Source organism: Lucilia sericata, unplaced genomic scaffold (genome assembly GCF_015586225.1).
Source record: "Lucilia sericata isolate MDLA Ls3-8-SP2 unplaced genomic scaffold, ASM1558622v1 Contig001102F_arrow, whole genome shotgun sequence".
In the NCBI taxonomy this organism is placed as follows: Eukaryota; Metazoa; Arthropoda; class Insecta; order Diptera; family Calliphoridae; genus Lucilia; species Lucilia sericata.
The window spans coordinates 70,319-89,381 of NW_023995074.1; the positions used below are offsets into that span (position 1 = coordinate 70,319).

Below are 19,063 nucleotides of genomic sequence, written 5' to 3' on the forward strand. Positions count from 1 at the left end.
AGATTGGCACTGCTCAGGAAGTTTGTATTTCATATACTAAAAAATGGGCGGATTCATATAAGAAGTATGATAATAAAGATCACATTAAGTTCAGTGATAATTCTAAACAAATAAGAAGTGAGAGCTCAAATATCCAAAAAAAATAGGTGCAGTTTCAAAATTTTATAGAATATCGAGAATTTATTTACGTCCTAATCTTTATATTAGATAAGTTCTGGTTTTGTATTAGTCTGCCCTAGATTTTTAAATGAAGTTTATTCGAACTTGTAGCGAAATGGTTAATATTTGCATTAGAACAGATATAGGTCAACGGCACTTTCCCATCCCAAGTATAATAACTAATAAATTCAGTCATAGAGCTATTTGTCAGGGGAATTTGAAACCTGATAAAGTACTAAACATTTTAATTTAGTACTAAAATTTAATGTTAAAAATACAGCAATGTATTTTGAAATCTGAAACATAAACTCACCCTATAATAAAAAGTACCACCTTATTAAACTAGATTACGGTGATGTGCCTGTTCAGGTATCTCTGGTATCTATTTTTCTAACAATTTTATACCAATACAACTAGTATTTTAGAGTGAAAAAAGCGGTTTATTGGTTTCATTGACCATAATTTATTGGCGGTTTGTTAGGTTTTATTTCAAAAATCAAATACTACTCGTCCAACAAAATATATAGACAACAAATTTAAACTGAATTTTTATTTTTAAACTCAAAATCACAAAAAAAAACTATAGTGTTAAGCCAGTCTGAACTTGTTTGCAATTCATTGTATACGAAATAAAACTTTTTGTAAAACAGCCAAAAATGAAGCGAAAAAAAAATATCAAAATTGAAAAAGTTGAATTTTAATCTGTTTAATTGAATGAATTAGTTTTAACACCTTTAGTATAGAAAAAAACACCCTACACAGAGTTAGATACAAGGTGTTTTTTCAAAATTTAAATGTACTGAATTTGTTTATATTTTTAGGGTCATTAAATCTGTAATAAAAATTTTTTATGTTTCAAAAGATATTTATTTCTTAGTTTCAAACACGCTATATTTTAAAATTTAAGGTTTTTTGGTTTTATGGTTATTAAAGTAGGACTTAATGCTATAATTATGATCTTAATGAAACTAATTTCACTTAATTGGAAAATATTTTTAAGATAGAAATACGTTAAATATGCAAAAGTGCATTTTTAGGTAAGAGGTCAGGGTTTGTGCTAAAGCCAGAGGCAGTTTTTTAGCAAGTGTCTTTGAAATGGGGAAAATTTTGGAGTATTAGTTAGTCAGTCAGTTAGATAGTTAGTTAGTAGTTAGTTAGTTAGTTAGTTAGTTAGTTAGGTAGTTAGTTAGTTAGTAGTTAGTAGTTAGTTAGTTAGTTAGTTAGTTAGTTAGTTAGTTAGTTAGTTAGTTAGTTAGTTAGTTAGTTAGTTAGTTAGTTAGTTAGTTAGTTAGTTAGTTAGTTAGTTAGTTAGTTAGTTAGTTAGTTAGTTAGTTAGTTAGTTAGTTAGTTAGTTAGTTAGTTAGTTAGTTAGTTAGTTAGTTAGTTAGTTAGTTAGTTAGTTAGTTAGTTAGTTAGTTAGTTAGTTAGTTAGTTAGTAGTAGTTAGTTAGTTAGTTAGTTAGTTAGTTAGTTAGTTAGTTAGTTAGTTAGTTAGTTAGTTAGTTAGTTAGTTAGTTAGTTAGTTAGTTAGTTAGTTAGTTAGTTAGTTAGTTAGTAGTTAGTTAGTTAGTTAGTTAGTTAGTTAGTTAGTTAGTTAGTTAGTTAGTTAGTTAGTTAGTTAGTTAGTAGTTAGTTAGTTAGTTAGTTAGTTAGTTAGTAGTTAGTTAGTTAGTTAGTTAGTTAGTTAGTTAGTAGTTAGTTAGTTAGTTAGTTAGTTAGTTAGTTAGTTAGTTAGTTAGTTAGTTAGTTAGTTAGTTAGTTAGTTAGTTAGTTAGTAGTTAGTTAGTTAGTTAGTTAGTTAGTTAGTTAGTTAGTTAGTAGTTAGTAGTTAGTAGTTAGTTAGTTAGTTAGTTAGTTAGTTAGTAGTTAGTTAGTAGTTAGTTAGTTAGTTAGTTAGTTAGTTAGTAGTTAGTTAGTTAGTTAGTTAGTTAGTAGTTAGTTAGTTAGTTAGTTAGTTAGTTAGTTAGTTAGTTAGTTAGTTAGTTAGTAGTTAGTTAGTTAGTTAGTTAGTTAGTTAGTTAGTTAGTTAGTTAGTTAGTTAGTTAGTAGTTAGTTAGTTAGTTAGTTAGTAGTTGTTAGTTAGTTAGTTAGTTAGTTAGTTAGTAGTTAGTTAGTTAGTTAGTAGTAGTTAGTTAGTTAGTTAGTTAGTTTAGTTAGTAGTTAGTTAGTTAGTTAGTTAGTTAGTTAGTTAGTTAGTTAGTTAGTTAGTTAGTTAGTTAGTTAGTTAGTTAGTTAGTTAGTTAGTTAGTTAGTTAGTTAGTTAGTTAGTTAGTTAGTTAGTTAGTTAGTTAGTTAGTTAGTAGTAGTTAGTTAGTTAGTTAGTTAGTTAGTTAGTTAGTTAGTAGTTAGTTAGTTAGTGCCTTTGGTGAGAATCCAACCTACGACCTGTCGTCTAACAACCTACCGGATATCTACTACCTACTATTTATATCAACTAAATGAACCTGATTTTAGCTAATGATTAAAATTCTATAAGATATAAACGCTTCGGCTATCGGTCCACTACTTGTTTCAATATGAACCTTATATAGAGACATCAATCCATGGCTTCTTAATGTATTCTCTTTGAGAATTATTAAGTGTGAACAAGTTCCTTTTGAAAGCATTATAGGCGAGGGGTTGATTTTCGTAACTGTACATTACAACGTTTCAGAATGAATTTCCCAAAGTTGTACTTCTTTTAATACAGCTCATGTAAAATTCGACCCCAACTTAATAATTATTTAATTTTTTACCTGTTTTTATAAAATAAATTTCAAATATTCGATTAACACGTATTGTAAATAGTAAATATTTGTTGTTTTGTTACCATTACCTTGATATTGAATTATTAAAATATCCATTAAATAAAAACTAAACATATTTGCTGCTGCTGTTATTGTTGTTGCTACTTTATATCTCGGTATGTAAATCTATTTTTATGCAAATTTACTATTTTATTATTTTTCTACTTTTTTTGTTGTTATTTTAACATTTTGCTCTCAGCGTTTGAGCTATAAAACTGTACCATAAATTACAATTTCAATCTATTAATAAGCATAATTATTTGTTAAATATATTATTGAACAGTTAATTAGAAAATCAGAGAGGAAAATAATTAAATATGTAAAGGTCAAAATATTTAGGTTTAGTAAAAACCCAACGAGGAATGGTAAATGTAATATCTTATACTTAAACGAAAGTTTAAAAAATTCTATAAAATTAAAAAAAGAAGTGTTATATAACATAAAATAATTAATTACAGTTAACAAATTTTCCATTTTAACAAAAAATGCTTTAAAACATAACTATTCCTTCCCTATTATATGTACTTCCAACAACTTCTTTTAATAAGGCCCATTGAAATCTTCAAATAACTATTTCAACTAACAACTTAGCAACTGTCACTGTTTTTTGGTGTTCAAATACATTTCACCTTAATTAAGTATATTTTAAATATTTATACCACTAAAAGTGAATTACAACACAAATTTCAATGGTATTTAAAATTGCAAAGGAGAAGAAATCAGTTAGAATTATATAAGTAAAAGTTAATGAATAAAAACTACCAGACCATGTGTTCTAAAGTAGAATGATGAATAGATAGTTGTTTAATGGTTGAACTAAAAGACTGTGACATGAGACTATTTAGTCAAATCAAATAAGATAAGGAGTAACAGGAGCAATTATATTAAATTTTCACTTGAATAAATAAAATTATGTATGTAACTATAATAAAACAGATAGAATAGAATGTAAAATGTAAAAAAAATTAATAGAAATAAGCAACACAACACACAGGTTGTGTAAAAGGAAAACCACATCAATTATATGAAAAGGTGTTTAATATTCATATGAGTTAAACAATGTTAAAGATTTTATGAAATTTCTTTGGAAAAACCACATTAAACATAACGAAGGTTGACAGAATGTTTAATTGCAAAGTTATAACGGGAACATGATTGACATTGATAAACATTTTAAATATCTTTTAGTCAAAACATAAATGAAACAATTATGTTTTACAAATGTTCTATTAAAATTCCTTACAAGAAAATTTTATTTTATTTTTAAAAAATAAAATTTTATTTTATTTTTAATGAATTTTAAAGTAATTTAATGAAGGAGCTATAAAAAGTAGAATCTTTCAGTATTAATTAATCATCCGGAAAGCTCACAATTGTAGACTAGATTATAGTTCAAACTATAGAGTAGAGTATAGCCCAGATTATAGACTAAGCTAGACTATAGACTAGACTAGACTGTAGACTAGACTTAAGACTTGATTATAGACTAGACTATAGACTAGGCTATTGACTAGACTAGACTAGACTATAGACTAGACTGCAGACTAGACTATAGACTAGACTATAGTCTAGACTATGGACTAGACTATAGACTAGACTATAGGCTAGACTATAAACTAGACTATAGACTAGACTATAGACTAGACTATAGACTAGACTATAAACTAAACTATAGACTAGACCATAGACTAGACTATAGACTAGACCATAGATTAGACTATAGACTAGACTATAGACTAGACTAGACTATAGAATAGTCTAAACTAAAGACTATATTATAGACTAGACTATAGACTGGACTATCGACTAGACTATAGACTAGACTATAGACTGGACTATCGACTAGACTATAGACTAGACTATAGACTAGACTATAGACTAGACTATAGACTAGACTATAGACTAGACTATAGACTAGACTATAGACTAGACTATAGACTAGACTATAGACTAGACTATAGACTAGACTATAGACTAGACTATAGACTAGACTATAGACTAGTCTATAGACTAGACTATAGACTAGACTATAGACTAGTCTATAGACTAGAATATAGACTAGACTATAGACTAGACTATAGACTAGACTATAGACTAGACTATAGACTAGACTATAGACTAGACTATAGACAAGACTATAGACTAGACTATAGACTAGACTATAGACTAGACTATAGACTAGACTATAGACTAGACTATAGACTAGACTATAGACTAGACTATAGACTAGACTATAGACTAGACTATAGACTAGACAATAGACTAGACTATAGACTAGACTATAGACTAGACTATAGACTAGACTATAGACTAGACTATAGACTAGACTATAGACTAGACTATAGACTAGACTATAGACTAGACTATAGACTAGACTATAGACTAGACTATAGACTAGACTATAGACTAGACTATAGACTAGACTATAGACTAGACTATAGACTAGACTATAGACTAGACTATAGACTAGACTATAGACTAGACTATAGACTAGACTATAGACTAGACTATAGACTAGACTATAGACTAGACTATAGACTAGACTATAGACTAGACTATAGACTAGACTATAGACTAGACTATAGACTAGACTATAGACTAGACTATAGACTAGACTATAGACTAGACTATAGACTAGACTATAGACTAGACTATAGACTAGACTATAGACTAGACTATAGACTAGACTATAGACTAGACTATAGACTAGACTATAGACTAGACTATAGACTAGACTATAGACTAGACTATAGACTAGACTATAGACTAGACTATAGACTAGACTATAGACTAGACTATAGACTAGACTATAGACTAGACTATAGACTAGACTATAGACTAGACTATAGACTAGACTATAGACTAGACTATAGACTAGACTATAGACTAGACTATAGACTAGACTATAGACTAGACTATAGACTAGACTATAGACTAGACTATAGACTAGACTATAGACTAGACTATAGACTAGACTATAGACTAGACTATAGACTAGACTATAGACTATAGACTAGACTATAAACCAAACTACAGAGTCTAGTCTGTAGACTAGACTGTAGACCAAACTACAGAGTCTAGTCTGTAGACTAGACTGTAAAATAGACTAAATAAAGTCCTATCTAAAGACAATTTTTTCTACAAAATGATGTCCATAATCCCGCTTTAAAAAAAGCAACAAATCCTGACCTTGGTCAATCGTACTTTTTTAAAATGGTGTTAAAAAACGCATTTATTTACTCTCAAAAATTAGCTGCGTATAAATCAAATACAGCGACCTAGTTTATCTAAAATTTAACACTTTTTAACAAATTGTTTTTATTATCATTTAAAGCATTTGCACTATAAATTTATTTTGTTTATTATTAATATGTAAATTTCAATTTGTTTACAAATTTTTTTGTTGGCTTTAAAATTCCCATATAAATTATACAGCGTTTTTTTTTCGTGGTGGTGTGTAAAAAAATAAAACAGAAATTAATCTAAATGCCTTAACTGTCAAATATATTTAAAAATATTATTAGGTACTGAAAACATTTAAAAATGTTTAATTAATACAAGCTTTGTATTAAGATATTTGTGCGAAATTCGTTAATAATTAGGTAATATTTAAATTATATAGATATTTGGATAAACTCCAAAATATCGGTTTAAAACAATTTTTCAAAAAAAAAAAAAAAAAAAATACATACATATAGCCTATTTTACAATCAAATCTGTAATGTGTAGCTTTTTTGGTAGCAAAAAAGTTTGTTAAAATTTTTAATAAAAAAATTTAGTCAATAGCCCAGCTGGAGAATAAATCAAGTTTTTACGATTGAATTGCTGTCTGCAATTGTACGAATATTCTTGTATGTTGAATTAAATAATTAACACATTCGGACACACATTTATGTCATGCAAAAACGAAAAAAACACTTATTAAGCAATATTGATATTTTGTTTACAGATCATTATTAATACATATTTAATAATTATTATTTGCTGTTACTATTGTGACACAAGTTTATCTACTTGTTCATAATATGATCTTTACCGAATGTGTGTACAAATATTTAACCCTCTGATGCATGACGATTGACTTCCGTTTGTCCATTGCATTTACATGTACACTTATATATGATTCAAAGGCTGAAACGATCACCGTAAAATGTATAATAAACTAGTCGATCTTGGCCTAAGAAGTGGTGTTCATGTACGATAAAACAGGCAAAACTTGGATGGTATAGAGTTACCACTCGTAGTTTACACAATCCATAAAAGATATAGCGCAGAGACCAATGTATACTTTTCTTATGAATTGTTTGTCAGTACGACGGTCATGGGTTCGATTCCCACAAGAGATTCCGGTAATGGAGCGCACAAATAAAAGGACCTATAGGTGTATTTTTTCGAATCTACTGTAAAAAAACGAAGAAGTGTAAAGTCAAGATTATAGACTTGACCATATTCCAAACTATAAGATAGTCTATAGGCCGGAGTACTCTCTAAAGTCTAGGTTTTAGTCCAAATTGTAGTCTAGACTATATACTAGACTTTTCTCTAGAATTTTTGACTAAACTACAACTACAATCCAGACTATTCTATAGAGTACAGTGCATACTAAAGTCTAGTCAGGGACCTGACTACGGTCAAGCTTACAGTCCAGTCTAGACTAGACTGCAGTTTAAACTACATTCCGGACTACAGTCTAGACTATTTTTTTTTTCAGATCTTATGTAACATATATACACTAAGGGAAAAACCGGTAGAAAAATACGGAAATTGATACAATCCGTTGTCAAAAGTGAGCTCACCACATTTGTTAACATTTAGACAAGGGATGAGTATAAAATTTAAATAACAGCCAGTTATCATTTTGACAACCATCGTTGTAGTTGTGACAACGCATCGTTGCTATTGCAACAAAGCATTGTTGTCATTTCGTTTACGCTTTGTGCCATTTCGACAATACATCGTTATGATTTCGACAACGAATTGTTGTCATTTCGAAAACGCAACGTTCTGCTTTATTATTTTTTGTTTGTTTTAATAACGTCGTGTATTTTTTATATTTTTGTTATTGATTTGACAACTGTTCGTACATACTTTGACAACGGGTGTTATTGAAAACTTATAAACACTTTGGTGTCAATTTCGTACCAGGGGAGTATAATTTTAAAACGCATTTTTCCCTCTATGTACTCCTAACTATGAATAGGCTTCTTTCGAAAGAGACTATATATAATTTAAGGAGCATATAGTTCGAATAAACAATTCTGAAGAAAACATATTCTGAATAGAATTTTATTAAGCTAAAAGAAGTTTAAAGATGAAATGTTTAATTTAATCAAAGTCTAACAAAATATTTAATTGAATTAATGAAAAGATTTTAAAGTCCCCATTTTCCTAAACGAGGGTTAATTAAACATGTCTATATATTATTCCAAATGCCTAATGTATATGATTTATCAAATAAATATTGACAGGTATGAACAAATATTTGCACCTAAACAGACATACATTTAAAAACACATACTAATACAATATTTAAGGTCTACAACATTTAAAATATATATATATTTTTAATAAATATTTTGGTATGACCTGAATATTGACAATTTTCATATCACTAATTGATACGTTCTAAATGGTGGTAAAATCTATTACAACTTACAACAGAAATTCCATAAAATTCAAATAAAATATAAATGAATAATGTTTTTAGTTTTAGCACATATTTTACATTTATTTTATTGGCAAATGGTTGCATAAATAAAATGTGAATAATTAATGTTAACAAATTTGTTATAACGTAAACTAATATAAAAATTTGCTATATATTACACTATTGAAAATAGGTTACTAGCTAATATATAAAAATTGGTCAATATTTTGACATAATTTAACAGCTGAGTTGTAATAAAACTCAAAAGTAGAGGCAGTACTTATTTTTTGCATATTTTTATGGTTTATTTATATTGTTATAAAAATATTCCCACAAACTTTTTTACATACATAATTTTGTTACTTTTATTATATAAAACTTTTATCACAACTAAAACTATATTTCTGTTTCCTTCTTTCTTTTAGGCAAATTGGTTTAAGGCCACACAATACTGTCGCTACCATGGCATGCATTTGGCCAGCATATCATCACAAGAAGAGAACGATAGACTGGAAAAGCACATAAGAGACTTTGGTATGTTACAGCTAACATAACTCCTTAATTTTGTTTATATAACATAACAAAATTTTTTCTATTAATTAACTAAACTATAACAAACTAAAATTACAAAAAAAAAATAATTTTTGATTGTGCAACAAACAATACGTTGCAAAATGCCATTGGTTAAATATCAAAAAAATCTATTTGAACAAACGTTTTTTTGTTAGTTGCACAATTTAACAACTTTCGCTTTAAAAAAACGGTGAACAAAAACATTTAATTTTTGTGTGAAATTTTAGCTTTTTTTCGTGCAACAATTTGAAAAATGCTATCAATATAAATGTTATTTTAGCAAAAAAAAATAATAAATTAGGTTAGAAATGACACAAGAAGGAGCAAAAACACACACATACATTTGGAAAAGGAGAGCAAAAGAGAGAGTGAATTGAAAGAAAAGAAGACAAAGATGTAGAAAATGCAACATTTTGCTAGCAGCAACAATAAATGATAGTTATAGATATGTCAACAGGGTGTTGCGAAAAGTGGAAGAAGTAAGGGACTGTGGTATAGACTATAGCCGGGACTATTAACTAGACTATAGACTAGAGTATAGACTAGAGTATAGACTAGAGTATAGACTAGAGTATAGACTAGAGTATAGACTAGAGTATAGACTAGAGTATAGACTAGAGTATAGACTAGAGTATAGACTAGAGTATAGACTAGAGTATAGATTAGAGAATAGATTAGACTATAGACTAGACTATAGACTAGACTATAGACTAGACTATAGACTAGACTATAGACTAGACTATAGACTAGACTATAGACTAGACTAGACTATAGACTAGACTATAGACTAGACTATAGACTAGACTATAGACTAGACTATAGACTAGACTATAGACTAGACTATAGACTAGACTAGACTAGACTATAGACTAGACTATAGACTAGACTATAGACTAGACTAGACTAGACTATAGACTAGACTATAGACTAGACTATAGACTAGACTATAGACTAGACTATAGACTAGACTATAGACTAGACTATAGACTAGACTATAGACTAGACTATAGACTAGACTATAGACTAGACTATAGACTAGACTATAGACTAGACTATAGACTAGACTATAGACTAGACTATAGACTAGACTATAGACTAGACTATAGACTAGACTATAGACTAGACTATAGACTAGACTATAGACTAGACTATAGACTAGACTATAGACTAGACTATAGACTAGACTATAGACTAGACTATAGACTAGACTATAGACTAGACTATAGACTAGACTATAGACTAGACTATAGACTAGACTATAGACTAGACTATAGACTAGACTATAGACTAGACTATAGACTAGACTATAGACTAGACTATAGACTAGACTATAGACTAGACTATAGACTAGACTATAGACTAGACTATAGACTAGACTATAGACTAGACTATAGACTTATAGACTGATAACTAATACGACATAGATAACTATAGACTAGACTATGACAGTCTATAGACTAGACAGACTATAGACTAGACTATAGACTAGACTTAGACTAGACCTATAGACATATTCTATATAGACTAGACTATAGACTAACTAATTGACTTACTATAACTTACTAAATCATTAGATCCCACCCCACAGCTTCATAGACATATCCATACACCACTTTCTTTGAATTCAATTTTTATTTTACAACATTACTCCACACCATTCATTTCCATTACCCACTTTCAACCTCCTCATTTCTCACAGATAAATGGTGTTATAAAGTCAATGCTCTAAAATAGGTTACACAGCTGTGTATTTATATGTGCATAGAAACATACAGGCAACATTTAACCTACATTCCTCTACATTCATACAAATATTCATACTAACTGCCATTACAGTTATATATGAATTTCTAGCTGTCCGTCTGCAGCAGCAGTTGCAATACAGTTGAATGGATACTTAGTTAATATAGTTACAGCGAACTTTAAATAAATAAAAAAGCAACGAAATAAAACAAACAAACTCCAACAATATACATTACATCTAAATATTTGTAGAATTGTGCATAGCAGGGAATTTACATGAATGAATAGTTATAGTAATACCCGGAAATATAATTTGATAGAGTAAAATGTATAACCAAACCAACTTATTTATTTTATACATCTAATATTACAAAAATGGAGGAAGAAAAAAGAATTTAAGTTTGTAAAAGAAGTTGATGACAATATTAGAGAATTTTTTTTAACTAAAATATGAAAATATTTTAAAATGTACTTGTTTAAGACAACAGAATGTCGGAGAAAGTGAATAAGATGCGATAACTTTTGTTGCGTTTGGTATATGTAATTTCTTGGAACCGCAGGCACTGTATCTGAGTCGATCATATCTTGACTACACATTTTCTATAGAAGAAGTATAGAAGAAGGAATCTTTTGTAAGGAGACATGATATTGCTAAGAAAGAGACAACATTTCCATAAAAAACGCTGCTCAGAAAAATACAACATTTCTATAAAAAAAGCTTAGAAAGAGGCATATTTTCTATGGAAAGGTTGCTTGGAAAGAGACAACTTTTCTAAAGAAAAAGTTGCTTAGGAAGAGACAACTTTCTAAAGAAAAAGTTGCTTAGAAAGATACAACTTTTCTAAAGAAAAATTTACTTTTAAAGAGACAACTTTTCTATAGAAAAGTTGCTTAAAAAAGGGACGAGTTTTCTATAGAAAAAGTTGCTTAGAAAGAGACAACTTTTTTATTGAAAAAGTTGCTTAGAAAGGGACGAGTTTTCTATAGAAAAAGTTGCTTAGAAAGGGACGAGTTTTCTATAGAAAAAGTTGCTTAGAATGAGACAACGTTTCTATAGAAAAAGTTGCTTAGAATGAAACAACTTTTCTATAGAAAAAGTTGCTTAGAAAAGACAACTTTTCTATAGAAAAAGTTGCTTAGAATGAAACAACTTTTCTATAGAAAAAGTTGCTTAGAAAAGACAACTTTTCTATAGAAAAAGTTGCTAGGAAAGAGACAACTTTTCTATAGTAAAAGTTGTTTAGAAATGAAAGAGTAGTCTCTGTCTGAGCAACTTTTTCTCAGACAGAGACAACTTTCCTATAGAAAAAGTTGCTCAGACAGAGACAACTTTTCTATAGACAAAGTTGCTCAGACAGAGACAACTTTTCTATAGAAAGTTGCTTAGAAAGAGACAACTTTCCTTTAGAAAAATTTGCTTAGAGAGAGAGATAACTTTTCTATAGAAAAAGTTGCTTAGAGAGAGACAACTTTTCTATAGAAAAAGTTGCTTAGAAAGAGACAGCTTTTCTATAAAAAAAGATGCTTAGAATGAGATAACTTTTCTATAGAAAAAGTTGCTTAGAATGAGACAACTTTTCTATAGAAAATGTTGCTTGGAAAGAGACAAGTTTTCTATAGTAAAAGTTACTTAGAAATGAACGAGTTTTTTATAGAAAAAGTTGCCTAGAAAGAGGCAAATTTTCTATAGAAAAAGTTACTTAGAAAGAGACAACATTTCTATGTTGCTTAGAAAGAGGCAACTTTTTTATTGAAAAAACAGCTTAGAATGGAACTAGTTTTCTATAGAAAAACTTTTGAAGATTAGAATTGATATAAGTCGTCTATGGGGGCTGAGCTCAATAGGATTCTGAATTTGTTTACAATGTTTACTGAGCCGATTTTTATACTTAAAAGTTACAAATACAGCACAAACGCATAATCACCATCCCACTATAATGGAAATGGTGTAGGTTGTAAAAAAAACAAACTAATTCAATTGTTACCATAAATTTTACAATGTTTTTCTTTGCATTTTTCCAATTTTATGTAACTGGGTGCATTGGACAATGTTTAAACTAACATGTAAACCCACTCCCTAACTAATACATGCATGCATACGTATAAAGATTAGAGAGGTTCAAATTCACAACATTTCAAAAGTTAAACCTATTAAACATAATTAAATACTTTTAAATTTTCTTATAAATCTCTAAAATGTTGTAATTTGACCTTAAGTAAAAATTAAGTACAATAACTTTTGATGTTGTTTATCTCAAACTATGATGAACCACTCTAATCAATAAACTTATGAACATGGTTGAAACAAACATTTTATGTTTTTGAAAGTATTACATGGAATCGTTTGAAATGAACAGCATTAAATAGAGAGAGAGAAAAAAAGGCAAGAAAAAGTGAATGTGGTTTTGTTCGATATCAATTTACATCAATGTAATTTTGTTTGAAATTTAATAACGCTCTACGTTTTTTGTTTGTTTTTTTTTTTTTTGTAATTTCAGGTTTGGGTCATGAACACTTTTGGACTTCTGGCACTGATTTGGCTGATGAGGGCAACTTCTTTTGGATGTCTACCGGTCGTCCCATCACTTTCACCAATTGGAATGCTGGCGAACCAAATAATTTCCGTTATGAAAATGGCGAAGAGGAAAATTGTCTAGAATTGTGGAATCGTGATGGCAAAGGCTTGAAATGGAATGATTCTCCCTGTAGTTTTGAGACTTATTTTGTGTGTGAAGTACAACCGAATTGATTGTTAATGTTTGACAAACAAATGCTTAGAATAACAAATTATAAGAAATTGAAAAAGAAGAAGAAAACACCATTTCGTAAAAAACCTCCAGCAATGAACCTAAAATTATTTGGCAATTATTCAAATATGTATTTTTAAATGGATTATTTAAAGTATTTCCCTTGATTTCCCATTTCTGCTTCTATATACCACTTGCAACACTGCTATCTCGTTCTGTAACTTTTTCTCAGTTTTTGCCAAAACTAAAACAAATAACATTTTGCTTTATTCACTTTTACTCTACTCTATTTACTGAGTTGTTAGTTTTTTTTTTTCAGCAGTAGTTTAGTTAATAATATATTTTGAATATTTTATACACAAATACAAAAAAAAAAACGTTTTTAGTTTAAGTTAAGTTCAAAAAACACAAATTGAAAGTACGAAATTTTTAGTTAGTTAAACAAAATTATTAAACAAATTCCATATCACTCATACGCCCTGTTCTCATGTTTCAATTCATTTATTTTTCAACAAAATGCGTTGCAACATTGATTTGTGAAATTAATCGCCTACAATAGACACCACGTTTTTTTAACACTTATTATTTTTTAATTATTATTTTTACATTTATAGAAGAAGGAGCACTGCCGTTTTTTTAATTATTTTTATTTTAATTTTCATTAAGTGTGTATGTTTATTAAATTTTATTATAAAAAGTATACACCACTAATTAATTACTTAGTTTGTATTTAGTTTTAATTATTTATATATATATATTTGTATGTGTGCATATACAAAAACAACAAAAAAATTAACAAAAACAATTAGGAATTTTATCACATTAAACAATTGTAATATTTGTATAGAAATCATCAACAAAGTGTAATTATAAGAATAAAAATGTTTGTGAAAATATAAAAATTTGCTGTTTCTTCTAAAACTAGTATAGAAGTATGATATCATTCATCAGAGAGCTTAATATCAAAGCTAAGTTTTATGATGGGGTTATACGAGGGCATGGGTAGATATGGACCAATTCCTATAAATATTGGTAGAGTGAGTTAGTTTTACATTAAACTTATTTAAGCAGAATTTTATCGTATTTAAGTATGTTTTAAGTAAGTTATTGACTTTCATGTCATTTTCAGAAGGGAACTTCGTATGGGGGCTAGGGTCAAGTGAGGCTCGATTATTAAGAAATCTTTGTTGAGATAACTAAACATTTAATATAATTATGAGCTTAAGAGCCCTTTTCGGGAGATACGATTGTTAAGGGATACGAGATATAAGGTATAATACACCTATTTCACCATTTTTCAATATTATACTTAATCCTTGGGCCAAGATATAAGTATGTGCGAAATTTCATCAAATTAGCATGTAAATTGTGCCCCATACCGTGCGCACAAGGACGAACATAGCTTAATCGATTCAGAAAGTGATTCATAGTAAAAAGTTTAATATGGACATTTGAAGTCATTTACTAAAGTAGAGTTTGTACGGGAGCCTGGGGTGAAATTAGAGACGATCAGCTAGTTAGTTAGTTAGTAGTTAGTTAGTTAGTTAGTTAGTTAGTTAGTTAGTAGTTAGTTAGTTAGTTAGTTAGTTAGTTAGTTAGTTAGTTAGTTAGTTAGTTAGTTAGTTAGTAGTTAGTTAGTTAGTTAGTTAGTTAGTTAGTTAGTTAGTTAGTTAGTTAGTTAGTTAGTTAGTTAGTTAGTTAGTTAGTTAGTTAGTTAGTTAGTTAGTTAGTTAGTTAGTTAGTTAGTTAGTTAGTTAGTTAGTTAGTTAGTTAGTAGTTAGTTAGTTAGTTAGTTAGTTAGTTAGTTAGTTAGTTAGTTAGTTAGTTAGTTAGTTAGTTAGTTAGTTAGTTAGTTAGTTAGTTAGTTAGTTAGTTAGTTAGTTAGTTAGTTAGTAGTTAGTTAGTTAGTTAGTTAGTTAGTTAGTTAGTTAGTTAGTTAGTTAGTTAGTTAGTAGTTAGTTAGTTAGTTAGTTAGTTAGTTAGTTAGTTAGTTAGTTAGTTAGTTAGTTAGTTAGTTAGTTAGTTAGTTAGTTAGTTAGTTAGTTAGTTAGTTAGTTAGTAGTTAGTTAGTTAGTTAGTTAGTTAGTTAGTTAGTTAGTTAGTTAGTTAGTTAGTTAGTTAGTTAGTTAGTTAGTTAGTTAGTTAGTTAGTTAGTTAGTTAGTTAGTTAGTTAGTTAGTTAGTTAGTTAGTTAGTTAGTTAGTTAGTTAGTTAGTTAGTTAGTTAGTTAGTTAGTTAGTTAGTTAGTTAGTTAGTTAGTTAGTTAGTTAGTTAGTTAGTTAGTTAGTTAGTTAGTTAGTTAGTTAGTTAGTTAGTTAGTTAGTTAGTTAGTTAGTTAGTTAGTTAGTTAGTTAGTTAGTTAGTTAGTTAGTAGTTAGTTAGTTAGTTAGTTAGTTAGTTAGTAGTTAGTTAGTTAGTTAGTTAGTTAGTTAGTTAGTTAGTTAGTTAGTTAGTTAGTTAGTTAGTTAGTTAGTTAGTTAGTTAGTTAGTTAGTTAGTTAGTTAGTTAGTTAGTTAGTTAGTTAGTTAGTTAGTTAGTAGTTAGTTAGTTAGTTAGTTAGTTAGTTAGTTAGTAGTTAGTAGTTAGTTAGTTAGTAGTTAGTTAGTTAGTTAGTTAGTTAGTTAGGTTAGTTAGTTAGTTAGTTAGTTGTTAGTTAGTTAGTTAGTTAGTTAGTTAGTTAGTTAGTTAGTTAGTTAGTTAGTTAGTTAGTTAGTTAGTTAGTTAGTAGTTAGTAGTTAGTTAGTTAGTTAGTTAGTTAGTTAGTTAGTTAGTTAGTTAGTAGTAGTTAGTTAGTAGTTAGTTAGTTAGTTAGTTAGTAGTTAGTTAGTTAGTTAGTTAGTTAGTTAGTTAGTTCATTCGTTCATTCGTTTCATTCGTTCGTTCGTTCGTTCGCCACCTTTTTATGATGAAAAGCGAATAGAAAACTTTTCTTATAATTTTCTGTTTACTTACAACAAACTAAAATAATAATATACAAAAATAGTCAATCTAAGATATAATTGCCAATATCTTTCTAACATCCCTTCTAAAATCGATGTAAATTATTAAACCCACACAAAAAACAACGCCGCTAGTAAAAAGAAAAAAATAACATTAACAATATCGAAACGATTACATGACAATGAACGTAAATCCAAATTAAGTATTAAAGATTTTTTTAGATTTATTTTATGATTTTAATATTTTTGGGGGTAGCAGCATATTAAAGGAATCAAATTGAACTTTGATAAAAAAAAAGTTCATATTTAATCAATGAATTCCTTAATTTCTCTTAAAAAATTGAGTTTTTGAAGATATTATGTATTAGACGCATTATAGCGTCATTACGAATATATAAAGCAACTATTCAACAGCAATATTTTAAATTACAACAGCAAAATAACATCTGTTTCTTACAATTATAGTAACCGTTTCCTTTAATTTCGCCATTAAATGAATTCATTACTTGAAACACTGTAATTATGTTAAGAAATCTCTAAATTTAGTTTTTCGGTTTTTAAAAATGCAGCATAAATGAAAAGGAAAAAAATGAAAGTATTACGTAGCACATACACAAGCACACGTGCAACAGCAGCAGCGGCTGCAACAGCAACAACAACATTAAAAACTAACAACACTATTTAATTTTATAAAGTAGAGCAGCCAAAAAAGAAAAAAAAACTTGATAATTCCATTGTTGCATTCATAATTCCAACTAAGAGGAAAATAATGAACGTTCCGCCACTAACAGCACACAAGAAAAAGTTGCAACAACAATAATTGGGAGAAAAAAAACAGCAACCACTTACAAGGAGTAGATACAACAACATACTCTAGTATTAAACAACAACATACAATTGTTATAAATTTAATCGTTGTTAATAAATACTAAACCACTAACCAAAACTACAACCAGCAACAACAATAAACCAAACTTACAACCAGCTGAAAACTCTCTAATGTTGCAGAAACAGTTTTTATTGTAGTTTAAATGCTTAAACAGGGATTTACAACTTTTCTTTTCAAAACTGCCTATTTACTCACTCTACTCCAGCTTTGTTAGAGGCGCAACTTAAACCAAATGAAAATCATTTATTTACTTTTCATATTTCTATTGTGTGAGGAGGCATGCAACCAAAAACGAGCCTTTGTAATAAAAAAAAATGTTTAAGGCATGGAACTTCGTTCGTTGTAATACTAGTACTAGTATGAGAACATACATTTCATCGTGGTCATACAAATCTATGCCGGCAGGCATTCAGGAAACGTGCGTGCTTGCGACAAAGTATCAGACGATAGAAGGAATACAGGGGCATAAGGAGTAAAAGTATATAGAAAAAAGTTTTACCCTTTTGCCGAATGTTACAACAAAAAAACCAAATACATGCAACTTACAAAACGCCAACGCTATAAAATCATTTTTATTGTTACTTTCTCTCTTGTTGTTGTTGTTGTTGTTCTTGTAATATATTCACGTACAACACAATTCTATAGATGTGATTTAGTATTGTTGTTTTTCTTGTTGTTGCTGTTATTGTGACTGCCACAATGAAACTCTTGAGAATACCCAATGTGACAACGTGCTTCTCTAATGTTTTAAATTTGTTGTTGTTTTTTTTTTGCCACATTTGTTCTTTTTTATGAAAAAACACTCAACTCTTGGTGGGCTCGCTCGTTTTGGTCTCTTCGTAAATAAAGAATGTTTTTCACCTGCGCATGTCCCGAAATTTGTTTATACGCATTGTGTGACCATTAAGAGAAATTGGCAGAAATTATTTAAATGTCGCAAGTGATTGCCAACTTCTGCGATATTGGAAGATCAAAGGAATAGATTTGGTAGAACATAAAAGGATCGTTGCAATATGTAAGACAAATATCCCTCACAGTTTGAGATCCGATATGCCGGAGTTTCAATGACTCTGCGATCATATGATTTAAGTTGAATTTAAAGACTTACAACTTTTAGAACGAAAGAAATTATAGATGGATATACAATGATTTAGATTGAAAGCCTTTTTTCAATACCCACATACAGAAATATGTGTCAATAGTTCAAAATCAATAGAATGAATGGTTCATATACTTGTCCATAGACTGGCCCATAGATGAGTCCATGGACTAATAAGCAATCTAATCTAAAGCCTAATTAGTGGACTTACCTAGTGTCTAGAACTAATGGATAGAGTAGTCGATAGTATAACCAATAAACTATCCCTTTGGCTAGTCCATAGTTCAAAGTCAATAGAATGAATGGTTCATAGACTGGCCCACATATAAGTCCATGGACTAGTAAGCAATCTAATCTAAAGCCTAGTTAGTGGACTAATTCATAGACTTACCTAGAGTCTACAACTAATAATCTAACCCTTTGGCTAGTCCATAGACTGGTCCATAGTATAATAAATAGACTAGTCTACTGACAAGTCAATAG

General features: G+C 28.9%; 1 protein-coding gene across 1 annotated transcript in view; it reads left to right on the plus strand.

Annotated features, from left to right (window-relative positions):
* LOC119609999 (putative uncharacterized protein DDB_G0289963) overlaps positions 1-14,549 on the plus strand; it is a 77,429-nt gene extending 62,880 nt beyond the window's left edge. The window contains exons 4-5 of the mRNA XM_037965059.1: positions 9,017-9,125; positions 13,406-14,549. Coding sequence (XP_037820987.1) covers positions 9,017-9,125; positions 13,406-13,656 — 360 coding nt within the window. The 3' untranslated portion in view covers positions 13,657-14,549. The remainder of the gene's footprint in view (positions 1-9,016; positions 9,126-13,405) is intronic.
* The last annotated feature ends 4,514 nt before the right edge of the window (positions 14,550-19,063 follow it).